Consider the following 13218-nt stretch of genomic DNA (forward strand, 5'->3'; position numbering starts at 1 on the left):
ATACACGCTCTAGACTACGAGAGGACACGGTTTGACGACAACCACAACTACGTGCATATGGGACTGCGATGGGATTTCATCGCCAAGAATCAGCGGCCAGGTCAACCGGACAGACAATTCCACGTCCCTGCACTCTCCTCCGTTCTTAGACCCCATGATACGTTGGACTTATCACTATGCCCAGTCAGAGCTCTCAAAGTTTACCTACAAAGATCCAAAACTAGGCGTCGAAAGTTCAAGCGCTTATTCATCCCTCTATCGACAGCGACACAGACCGAAGTCTCTCGCACTACGCTACCTATATGGATCCAAACTGTCATACTACGAGCCTACAAGGCTGCAGGACTCGACCCTCCAAGAGCATCTAATCCTCATGAAATCAGAGCACTAGCATCAACACTCGCTCTACATGGAAATTGCTCGTTGAATACCGTCATGGAGGGCTGTTTTTGGAGATCGGACATGGTGTTTGCTAACCACTACCTGAGAGATATCGCCACCGAGGACGTCTCAGGCATTCACCATTTCGGTCCCTTGGTCCTCGCACAGCAGTTGACAGTTCCTCGTAGACGGTGAGATATAGTCTCACTATATTACTTATGTAATTATCGGCTTACAACTCTACGGAGTTTTTACTAGTTTATATATATAACTTAAGGCTATGTTAGTCTTAAGCCCAGAACTCGTTTTACTTGTACAACTTGGGTTGCTCTCCACTTTGGAGTCGCCATATTTCTATATTATTATAATATCATAAATACCCCATCTATGGCATCTGATAGAACTTATGTATGATAGCAGCAGCAATTTATTTAATTACAGTGCCATTATGAAGTTCCCATAAGGGGTTATTATACGTAAAGTCACTAATAGAAATCCAAAGTATCTTTTTCCCACCTCCGATACCGTCGGATTCTACAAGCAAAAGAGCATGAGTCAGGATAAGGAAAAAATTCTGAATAAAATTGATATTTTATACTTATCCTGACTCACATGAAGTAAGCCCTCCCATCCTCCCCACATGACACTTTGGATTTCCCTTCAAATTCAAGTGTCGGGCTCGTTATAAGGAGAGAGTGAAGCATGTGGCAACTGGTGGCGCCGTCTTTCCCGCCAGTGGGGGAGCAAAGAGGGGCAACTCTTGGTGAGTAGTGATTAGTGATTTTACGCATGTTTCAATTGAAGGGAGCTTCAATAGGCAGATACAAGTGTTCCTCTATGTTCGCAAGAAGAAGAAGACAAGCAAAAGAGCATGAGTCAGGATAAGTATAAAATATCAATTTTATTCAGAAAATTACATTTTTATTGGTCCAGGTGCTACTGGTATTGAGGACCGACTTCAGGATGGTGTGCCGGAGACGATAGCAAAACTACGGAAGGCAGGGATCAACATTTGGGTGTTGACAGGAGACAAACAGGTTTGTCTGTTTCCTCGGTCTAGGAAGCAGTTCGAGTATTAGATGTTGGATTACGAATTGTAGCGGAATCTACTGTAGCCTTTAAACATGAAAATAATGCTGTCCTCAGAGAAATTAATTCCTTAAGATATCATAGCATTGTATAAACACATAAGACATTGTATACCATTCTTGTATTGTTTCACCTGCTATAGAAATACTGTTTACTTTTGGTGTAAAATGTTTACTTCAGCTGTAGTTTGAACTTGAAAATATTAAAGTGGATTTGTCGAATTGGAAAATTAATCAGGTATTTAATCCAGGTTAATTAACAGGAATGATAAGAATATTGGGAAACAATAAAATGGATTGTTACACGTACACTATATTAAACATAAGTTATTTGTTCCGCAGATTGTTTGATGGTGTGCAGGAAATGAATATTTTGTTGGATAACTTAAAACAAATTTTTTTATAAAAAAATGAGTTCCCTCTAAGGGCCTTCAGAAATCAATTTACCCCACTAAAACCCCAAACCTTCACTCAAGCTTATGCGGATTGTGACTGACTGTATCCTAAACACAGTTATTCCATATTGTTCTCCAGGAAGAATCAGAAATGTAAATGTTTTTCTCATTGAAGAAATGCATTGTAATCATTTTCATTTTAACAGGAGACAGTTATTGAGATTGCCTTTGCCAGCACATTGTTCCGCCTGAATCAGGAACTAGTCACCCTCAATAGCAACACACAGGTAAGATGCTGTGTAGTGTCCCTTAGCTGCGACAGGATATATATCCTATATTTGAGGTGAATGTCACGAAATGTCCCAACATAGAAGATTTGGAGTTACAATCGACTTATTGCTAACAGGGCCTTGAGTGTCCTTCAAGCTTATTCAGCAGTCCCCCTCTGTCACATTTTTCCTCCCTTTCATCTCAAGAAGTGTCATGTTTCTGTGCTGTAGGAGGAAGCAAAAGACTTGATCGTCCATCACACTGAACAGATCAACCTGAACCGGCCGTCACCATCCCGAGACGGCCTACCTGCCAAGGAGAAGGAGTATGCTCTAATCATCGACGGAAAGACGCTTGCCTTTGCCTTACATGACAACTCTTCCAAGAAGGCTTTTCTGAATCTCACCAAGAAGTGCAACTCTGTTGTCTGTTGCCGAGCAACGCCTATACAAAAGGTTGAAATATTGATTACCTATTCCAGTTGTCTCCTCTATCTGAAGCAGGGACTAAATGATTTTGTGCATGTGCCAAACTTCAAACAAAGAGGTTATATGTGAGGATTCAAGGCTAGAATAGGTCCCCAGCAACCGTCCCCAACAGCCAACCCCAAGAACTGTTCCCGATAATCGTCCTCAGTAACTGTTCCCAACAATCATCCCCAACAACTGTTCCCGACAATATGTCCTCAGTAACTGTTCCCAACAATCATCCCCAACAACTGTTCCCGACAATCGTCCCCAGCAACCGTCCCCAACAGCCAACCCCAACAACTGTTCTCCACCAATCGTCCTCAGTAACTGTTCCCAACAACCATCCCCAACAACTGTTCCCAACAATCGTCCCCAGCAACCGTCCCCAACAACCTGTTCCCAACAATCATCCCCAACAACTGTTCCCGACAATATGTCCTCAGTAACTGTTCCCAACAATCATCCCCAACAACTGTTCCTGACAACCGTCCCCAACAGCCAACCCAAACAACTGTTCCTGACAATCGTCCTCAGTAACTCTTCCCAACAACCATCCCCAACAACTGTTCCCGACAATCGTCCTCAGTAGATCTTCCAAACAATCAACCCCAACAAATGTTCCCGACAATCGTCCCCAGCAACCGTCCCCAACAGCCATCCCCAACAACTGTTCTCCACCAATCGTCCTCAGTTACTGTTCCCAACAATCATCCCCAACAACTGTTCCTGACAATCGTCCCCAGCAACCGTCCCCAACAACTGTTCTCCACCAATCGTCCTCAGTAACTGTTCCCAAAAATCATCCCAACAACTGTTCCCGACAATATGTCCTCAGTAACTGTTCCCAACAATCATCCTCAACAACTGTTCCTGACAACTGTCCCCAACAGCCAACCCAAACAACTGTTCCTGACAATCGTCCTCAGTAACTCTTCCCAACAACCATCCCCAACAACTGTTCCCAACAATCGTCCTCAGTAGATCTTCCAAACAATCAACCCCAACAAATGTTCCCGACAATCGTCCTCAGTTACTGTTCCCAACAATCATCCCCAACAACTGTTCCCGACAATCGTCCGCAGCAACCATCCCAAACAACTGTTCTCCACCAATCGTCCTCAGTAACTCTTCCCAACAATCAACCCCAACAACTGTTCCCGACAATCATCCTCAGCAACCGTCCCCAACAACTGTTCTCCACCCATCGTCCTCAGTAACTGTTCCCAACAATCAACCCCAACAACTGTTCCCGACAATCATCCTCAGTAACTGTTCCCAACAACCATCCCCAACAACTGTTCCCAACAAACATCCCAAACAACTGTTCCCAATAATCGTCCTCATTAACTGTTCCCAACAATCAACCCCAACAACTGTTCCCAACAATCGTCCTCAGTAACTGTTCCCAACAACCATCCCCAACAACTGTTCTAGACAATCGTCCTCAGTAACTGTTCCCAACTGCCTACCCCAACAATTGTTCTAGACAATCGTCCTCAGTAACTGTTCCCAACAATCAACCCCAACAACTGTTCCTGACAATCGTGTTCAGTAACTGTTCCCAACAACTGTTCCTGACAATCGTCCTCAGTAACTGTTCCCAACAATCGTCCCAGTCGTCCTCAAACTGTTCCCAACAATCAACCCTAACAACTGTTCCCGACAATATAACTGTCCTCAACAACTGTTTCCAACAATCATCTGTTCCCAACAATCAACAACTGTTCCCCAACAATTGTCCTCAGTAACTGTTCCCAACAATCAACTGTTAACAACTGTTCCTGACAATTGTTCTCTGTAACTGTTTCCAAACAACTATCCCCAACAACTGTTCCTGACAATTGTCCTCAGTAACTGTTCCCAACAATCATCAACCTAACAACTGTTCTAGACAATCGTCCTCAGTAACTGTTCCCAACAACTATCCCTAACAACTGTTCCCGACAATCGTCCTCAGTAACTGTTCCCAACAACTGTTCCCGACAATCATCCTCAATAACTGAGTTCCCAACAATCAACCCCAAGAACTGTCCTAGACAATCGTCCTCAGTAACTGTTCCTAACAATCATCCCCAACAACTGTTCCATCGTCGCCTCAGTAACTGTTCCCAACAACTGTTCCTGAGAGTCGTCGTCAGTAACTGTTCTAACAACTGTTCCCGACAATCGTCCTCAGTAACTGTTCCCAACAATCAACCCTAACAACTGTTCCTGACAATCGTGTTCAGTAACTGTTCCTAACAACTGTTCCTGACAATCGTCCTCAGTAACTGTTCCTAAATAATCAACCCTGACAACTGTTCCCCCAACATCTGTTTCCTGGACAATATGTCCTCAGTAACTGTTTCCAACAATCATCCCCCTAACAACTCTTCCTAACAATCGTCCTCAGTAACTGTTCCTAAATAATCAACCCCTAACAACTGTTCCTGACAATTGTCCTCTGTAACTGTTTCCAACAACCATCCCCAACAACTGTTCCCGACAATTGTCCTCAGTAACTGTTCCCAACAATCAACCCCCTAACAACTGTTCTAGACAATCGTCCTCAGTAACTGTTCCTAACAACCATCCCCAACAACTGTTCCTGACAATCGTCCTCAGTAACTGTTCCTAACAACTGTTCCTGACAATCATCCTCAATAAGAGTTCCCAACAATCAACCCCTAACAACTGTCCTAGACAATCGTCCTCAGTAACTGTTCCTAACAACCATCCCCAACAACTGTTCCTGAGAGTCGTCGTCAGTAACTGTTCCTAACAACTGTTCCTGACAATGGTCCTCAGTAACTGTTCCCCTAACGGCCAACTCCAACAACTGTTCCTGACAATCATCCTCAGTAATTGTTCCCAACAATCATCCCTAACAACTGTTCCTGACAATTGTCCTCAGTAACTGTTCCCAACAATCATCCCCAACAACTGTTTTGGACAATCGTCCTCAGTAACTGTTTCCAACAATCATCCCCAACAACTGTTCCCGACAATCGTCCTCAGTAACTGTTCCCAACAATCATCCCCAACAACTGTTCCCAACAATCGTTCTCAGTAACTGTTCCCAACAATCATCCCAAACAACTGTTCCCAACAATCGTCCTCAGTAACTGTTCCCAACAACTGTTCCCGACAATCGTCCTCAGTAACTCTTCCCAACAATCAACCCCAACAACTGTTCCCGATCCCAGCAATCATCCTTTCTCCAACTGTTCCCAGTAACCATCCCCAACAACTGTTCCCAACAAACATCCCAAACAACTGTTCCCAATAATCGTCCTCATTAACTGTTCCCAACAATCAACCCCAACAACTGTTCCCAACAATCGTCCTCAGTAACTGTTCCCAACAACCATCCCCAACAACTGTTCTAGACAATCGTCCTCAGTAACTGTTCCCAACAACCATACCCAACAACTGTTCTAGACAATCGTCCTCAGTAACTGTTCCCAACTGCCTAACCCAACAATTGTTCTAGACAATCGTCCTCAGTAACTGTTCCCAACAATCAACCCCAACAACTGTTCCTGACAATCGTGTTCAGTAACTGTTCCCAACAACTGTTCCCGACAATCGTCCTCAGTAACTGTTCCCAACAATCAACCCCAACAACTGTTCCCGACAATATGTCCTCAGTAACTGTTTCCAACAATCATCCCCAACAACTGTTCCCAACAATTGTCCTCAGTAACTGTTTCCAACAATCATCCCCAACAACTCTTCCCAACAATCGTCCTCAGTAATTGTTCCCAACAATCAACCCCAACAACTGTTCCCGACAATTGTCCTCTGTAACTGTTTCCAACAACCATCCCCAACAACTGTTCCCGACAATTGTCCTCAGTAACTGTTCCCAACAATCAACCCCAACAACTGTTCTAGACAATCGTCCTCAGTAACTGTTCCCAACAACCATCCCCAACAACTGTTCCTGACAATCGTCCTCAGTAACTGTTCCCAACAACTGTTCCCGACAATCATCCTCAATAAGAGTTCCCAACAATCAACCCCAACAACTGTCCTAGACAATCGTCCTCAGTAACTGTTCCCAACAACCATCCCCAACAACTGTTCCCAAGAGTCGTCGTCAGTAACTGTTCCCAACAACTGTTCCCGACAATTGTCCTCAGTAACTGTTCCCAACGGCCAACTCCAACAACTGTTCCCGACAATCATCCTCAGTAATTGTTCCCAACAATCATCCCCAACAACTGTTCCCGACAATTGTCCTCAGTAACTGTTCCCAACAATCATCCCCAACAACTGTTTTGGACAATCGTCCTCAGTAACTGTTTCCAACAATCATCCCCAACAACTGTTCCCGACAATCGTCCTCAGTAACTGTTCCCAACAATCATCCCCAACAACTGTTCCCAACAATCGTCCTCAGTAACTGTTCCCAACAACTGTTCCCGACAATCGTCCACAGTAACTGTTCCCAACAATCAACCCCAACAACTGTCCTAGACAATCGTCCTCAGTAACTGTTCCCAACAACCATCTCCAACAACTGTTCCCGAGAACCGTCCTCAGTAACTGTTCCCAACAACTGTTCCCGACAATTGTCCTCAGGAACTGTTCCCAACAGTCAACCCCAACAACTGTTCCCGACAATCGTCCTCAGTAACTGTTTCTAACAATCATCCCCGACAACTATTCCCGACAATCGTCCTCAGTAACTGTTTCAAACAACCATCCCCAACAACTGTTCTAGACAATCGTCCTCCGTAACTGTTCCCAACAACCATCCCCAACAACTGCAACATCTGATTCCGGTCTTTGTTGTTTTCAGGGACATGTCGTCAAACTTGTGAAGGAAGAGTTGAAGAAGCTCACATTAGCCATTGGTATGTTCTGCAGAATTCTTAGGATTTTGTTAAGACAAGGGTATCTTTTGTGACATTCTAACAATAACTCCTAGTCCCACAGACTTGCAGCTTACCTTTTTTTGACAAAAAGGTTTCAAATCTGTTAATATGTGTTCATTGTCACCATTTGCCGCCTTGTAAACTATATTTTTGAAATAATTGATATTAGGTGCTAAATATTTGTTATCTCCACTTTGATTGATGTTATTCCTTTTTAAACTCATCTAGGTATTTTATGTAGATTGATACATGTATCAACTGGAACCAGTTCACTAATATTACATGCAGAATACTGGATCATTACAGTCCCAGTCCAGTTATCTCCCTTCGTCCAGCTGCAGCATTAAGTAGTCATCAAATCCTATACTCAAATTTTATGATATTCTCAATAACCACAACGGGGCTGTGGGGTAGCCTAATGGTTACTGTGTCTGCTCTTCACACCGAAGACCAGGGTTCGATTCCAGACATGGGTACAAATGTGTGAAGCCAATTTCTGGTGTCCCCTGCCATGATATTGCTGGAATCAAAAGCAGCACAGAACCATCCTCACTGACTTTAAGAGTGGTGGGGTAGCTTTGTGGTTACAGCGTCTGCTGGTCACACTGAAGGCACGGGTTTGATTCCGTACATGGGTACAATGTGTAAAGCCCTTTTATGGTGTCCCCCGCCATGATATTGCTAAAAGCGGTGTAAAACAATACTCATTCACTCACTCACTCTGGTGTCCCCCGCCATGATATTGTTGGAATATTGCTAAAAGCAGCATACAACCATACTCACTCACTAATGAGCACAGCATTCATTATTGTCATCATTAGTAAAAGTTGTATTTTTCCTTATCCTGACTCATGCTTAATTGCTTGTCTCCTTCTTGCGAATGATAGTGGAACACTTGAATCCCTTTTTGAAGCTCCCTTCAAAAAAGTGGACGTAAAATCACTCACCCAAGGTTGCCTCCCTTTACTGTTTTTGACGCCAAAATCAGTCACATGATCGCCCATGCTTGTCACTCTCTCCTTCTTCGCCCTAGAGGACGGTTGTGAGAGCGCCTGGGTCCCCTATACGGCACTATATCCTCTTATTTTTAGGCCTTTACCACTAAATTAGCTGTATACGGCATTTAGGAAGGATTCACCATTCCAGTGATTTACCGGTTGCTATTACGGAGCATGTTGCTGTGGCAGATGGAAGCTCCGGCTCCAGGAAGAGGTCGTCAACATCAGAAGCAGCCTCGTCGAAGTCTAAGAAGACCAGGGCATCGTCTTCTCATTCCTGAAATAGCAGTTAAGAAGAAGACGAGATCTTCTTCTACAGTGACGTCAGCAGTCATCTCAGCGCAGTCAGACGTTCTATCAATGCAGACATCAGATACCAGAGACGGCAGTTCTTCACAAGCACAGCGGTCCTTGGATGAAGCCTCAGCACTCTCAGATGCGCCGTCATCTTTGCAGCAGCAGCAGCCGTCGTCGCAGAATTTCAACCCGGGTAGCTTCATGCAGCAGTTTACTCAGCAGATGTTGGACCTGATGGAATGGAGGTTCGTGCAGGAGAAGGTTGCGGCGAAGGCCCCATCTATGACGAGCCTGCATGAAGGACAAGCAGCCTGCAGATCGCATCCTGTTGAAGATGGTAGCCTGCGTGAAGGAGGGAACCTACGTGAAGGGTCACGCACTCGACGATTGTCCACGGCAACTTCCCGAGAACCTGCCAGCCCTGACAACGATGAGTCTCCAGTAGATGTTCCAGAGGAGCCTTCGCGCAGGAGCAGAACCAGATGTTCACCAGAGCATCGCAGAAGCAGATCATCCTCGACCTCAGATATGGACAGTCATCAGGAGCCTGCGCGCAGGTACCCTGCATCCCATAGAAGATAATCTACACCTTCACGAAGGCACAGAGATACGTCTCAAGACTCCCGGGAGGATCCTTAACCGAACCGGTCACCTGCGCGTAGGTCTTCAGGAAGGTCTTCAAGCACATCTCCACGAAGATCTCCACGCAGATCTCCATGTAGGAAGGAGGCACAACGGCAACGATCTTCAGATTAAGAGGCCTCTTGATCTGAAGATGATGGCAGAATCATATTCTCTGATACAGATATCAAATCTTGGATGGCTAATGGATTGGAACTTGCATCACCTTCTAATGAGGATAATGAAGCATTCACGTATATGATGTGGAACGACGACTTTGATACACTCACCCTTCCATCCATCGATCCTGTCTCAGATGTACCAGAGAACCTCAGCACAGCCTTCAGGAAGGCAAGTTCCAGAGCCAAAGCGTCCCGCCATTCAACGGCAAGAAGTTCTCACTTCACCACATGGATCCCTTCATGAAGGCCCCAGAGATAGATGAGAACTACAAAATCATCAACGACTCCCGATCAAGGACATAAAATAGAGGATAAGAAGCTGGCACAACTAGACACAACTACCAGACGTACCTTCTTTGGTCTAGCCCGATCAAGAGCCATCAATGAAACCATCATCGCGAAGTTCAGGAACTAGTCCTCTGAAGAGGATAGGATGATTTACTCTGCATTGCTGACCCAAAAAAAAGATCATCAGTTATGTCCGACCATCTGGCACCCACATCAGCGGGCTTGACGCTCTTGAGAAGACAAGGATTGCTGTCTTCCTGCAGTTGGAGTGAGCGGTTCACCAAGACACAACAACTGACGGTTCCTCAAAGTCGCTGAGATGAATCTCACCCTTTTATCACGTGACTTGTAAAAGCCAACGCTCTGAAGAGCTACAGCTTTAGAGTCCATGCGCACGTCTAGGACTGACCAGCATGAGTGACAGACCCTATACTTGTAAGGACCTACTCGTACATGAAGAAGGGTCACTTCTCCACTTGATGCGAGCATCAAGGCATGGAGTTGCATAAATCCACACATAATGTCAGGAGAAGACAGTTCCAGAGAAATCTGACAAGTTGTGGTCCCCCCAGACTCATCAGAGGAAGCTGGAAGAAAGGATCAGCACAGTGCCTTAAGAAGTTTCCTCGTGGGGGTATGCAGGACGTAAATCAGCAAGCTATGAATCCAGAGTGGCTTGACCCACCACCGGTTCCGTCGGATTCTACAAGCAATTAAGCATGAATCAGGATAAGGAAAAATATGTAATTTTTTATTAAAATTGATATTTTCTACTTATCCTGACTCATGAGGTCAGCCCTCCCAACCTCCCCTCATGGCACTCTGGATTTTCCTATAAATCCAGGTGTCGGGCTCATAAATGGAGAGAGTGACATAACAAGCATGGGCGATACTGTGACTGATTTTGGTGCCAAAACAGTAAAGGGAGGCAACCTCGGGTGAGTGATTTTACGTCCGCTTTTTTGAAGGCTCTTCAAAAAGGGATTCAAGTGTTCCTCTATCATTCGCAAGAAGAAGGAGACAAGCAATTAAGCATGAGTCAGGATAAGTGTAAAATATCAATTTTAATAAAAAAATTACATGTTTCATGGGCACTCTCATGTTTTATCCATTAGCCATTTTTCTCTTGTCCTTTGTAATGGAGCCCAAGATTCATTACTCCTCTTGTCTGTGCAGGTGACGGAGCTAACGATGTCAGCATGATCCAGACAGCTGATATTGGTATCGGAATCTCAGGCCAGGAGGGCATGCAGGCTGTCATGTCCTCTGACTTTGCCATTGCAAGGTTCAAGTATCTCGAGAGGCTGCTTCTTGTCCATGGTCATTGGTGCTATAACCGACTGAGTAAATTTGGAGCCTTCATGTTCTACAAGAGTTTGGTAAGGGAAACTGATAAATATGTTACTTGTGAACATTTTAACAAAATAATGAAAGGTGCCTTAGGGAAAAACAAGAAGTTGATAAACAGACAGCATACTTGTGGACATTTTGACCAAATAATGAATTGTCCCTTAGAGAGAAACAGGAAGTGGATAAACAGACAGGATACGTGTGAACATTTTAACAAAATAATGAAAGGTGCCTTAGGGAGAAACAGGAAGTGGATAAACAGACAGCATAACAGGGGAAGATTGTGAAATGAACACTGTGTTTAAGGATCATCATAGAAATAGAGACAGTGTTTTCATGATCAAGGTACAATTGTATAATTTGATTATTCATAGTAAACAAACTTCTTTGTGTTTTGGGAAGGTCATTCTTAAAGGGGAAACACTTGAGGAAAGTTATCATATTTGTCTGATCATGGATGAACAGTCTCTTGCCTTCCCTGGAGCATGAATTAAATGTCTGCTTCAGCAACAACAATAAGGATTTCTGATTAGAATCAATATTGCCATGCCAATGCTATTAGCATGTCATAACAGGCGACTCATCGGATTGGGGGGTCTGATCTTCCTGATAACATACAGATGGTGTGGAATGTTACTTGGGACTGTACATTACCTCCTTACATTCAAATGAATATGTCATCAACTGTGTTGGTATATTATCTGTGCCATGTAGCTGAGTGTGGCATTAAATTATAAACAATCTAACTGATGAATTTGTGTATTTGGGGGAGTCAGAATAGATCACATATATTTCTTTGAGTGGCATTTAGAAGTTGGTGTGATGAACAACAGGGAGAGTTCTATGGATATAGAACTTCTCTATTATTGATATGAGTGACATTTCGGTGTAGCTACTCACACTGTTATCAAGCAAGTGACTCTGATAACAGTGTTAGTAGCTACACCGAAACGTCTCTCTTGTTAATGATAAAGAAGTTGTATATCCATAGAACTCTCTCCGTTGTTCGACCCATCAAGATCCATGCTAGAATTTATCTTCAGTAACCCATGCTTGTCGTAGAGGCGACTAACAGGCTCGGGTGGTCAGGCTCGCAGGCTTGGTTGACACATGTCATCGTATCCCAATTGCATAGATCGATGTTCATGCTGTTGATCACTGAATTGTCGGGTCCGGACTCGATTATTTACAGATCGCTGTTATATAACTGGAATATTGTTGAGTGCAGCGTAAAGCTAAACTCACTCACTCACTCACTCTCTGTTGTTCACATATATTTTGAGAGGATCTATATCTTTGTCCACTCATGGATGAACAATTTCAGGCTCTCCCATGCAATCACATGAATCACAGTGTATCAGTGCGGTCTTGTTTCAAGAGGTCCTTCTGTTTCAGATGTCGGTGATGACGCTCTTCTGGTTCCAATTCTTCAGTGGTTTCTCCGGCTCCCTTATGCTGGACAGTATCTACATGATGCTGCTCCACCTTATCTTCACATCACTGCCTCCCATTGTCAACGGCATCTTTGACAAGGATGTGACGGCCGAGGTGCTGCTGGAGAAGCCGGAATTGTACAGCGTTGGCCAGAAAGGGGAGGTCAGTCTCAAGTCTTCTTGTTTGGATATTGCAGTATGAATGTAGGGATTTTTCTAGATCTGCTTAAGCTAATATTCACCCCAAACTATGCATCTCTTCTTTGGCAGAAATTGAGATCAGATCACTTGCGGGATACCGTTTTAACCCAGTATTGAATGGGGCGGTATGAGTATAGGCAGGGATTTTTCTAGATCTGCTTAGACTTATATTCACCCCAAACTATGCATCTCTTCTTTGGCAGAAATTGAGATCAGATCACTCACGGGATACCTTTTTAACCCAGTATTGAATGGGGCAGTATGAGTATAGGCAGGGATTTTTCTAGATCTACTTAAGCTTATATTCAACCCAAACTGTGCGTCTCCTCTTTGGCAGAAAATGAGATCAGATCAATCTCGGGATTCCTTTTTAACCCAGTAT

At 44.1% G+C, this 13218-nt stretch overlaps 1 protein-coding gene across 1 annotated transcript in view; it reads left to right on the forward strand.

Moving 5' to 3' along the window:
- LOC124274919 (phospholipid-transporting ATPase VD-like) overlaps nt 1–13218 on the forward strand; it is a 102296-nt gene that overhangs the window by 50444 nt on the left and 38634 nt on the right. The window contains exons 19-24 of the mRNA XM_046710640.1: nt 1315–1418; nt 2071–2151; nt 2365–2589; nt 7391–7445; nt 11029–11231; nt 12598–12798. Coding sequence (XP_046566596.1) covers nt 1315–1418; nt 2071–2151; nt 2365–2589; nt 7391–7445; nt 11029–11231; nt 12598–12798 — 869 coding nt within the window. The remainder of the gene's footprint in view (nt 1–1314; nt 1419–2070; nt 2152–2364; nt 2590–7390; nt 7446–11028; nt 11232–12597; nt 12799–13218) is intronic.

The sequence above is a fragment of the Haliotis rubra genome, unplaced genomic scaffold (assembly GCF_003918875.1).
Source record: "Haliotis rubra isolate DU_JTF1 unplaced genomic scaffold, ASM391887v1 Scf1, whole genome shotgun sequence".
In the NCBI taxonomy this organism is placed as follows: Eukaryota; Metazoa; Mollusca; class Gastropoda; order Lepetellida; family Haliotidae; genus Haliotis; species Haliotis rubra.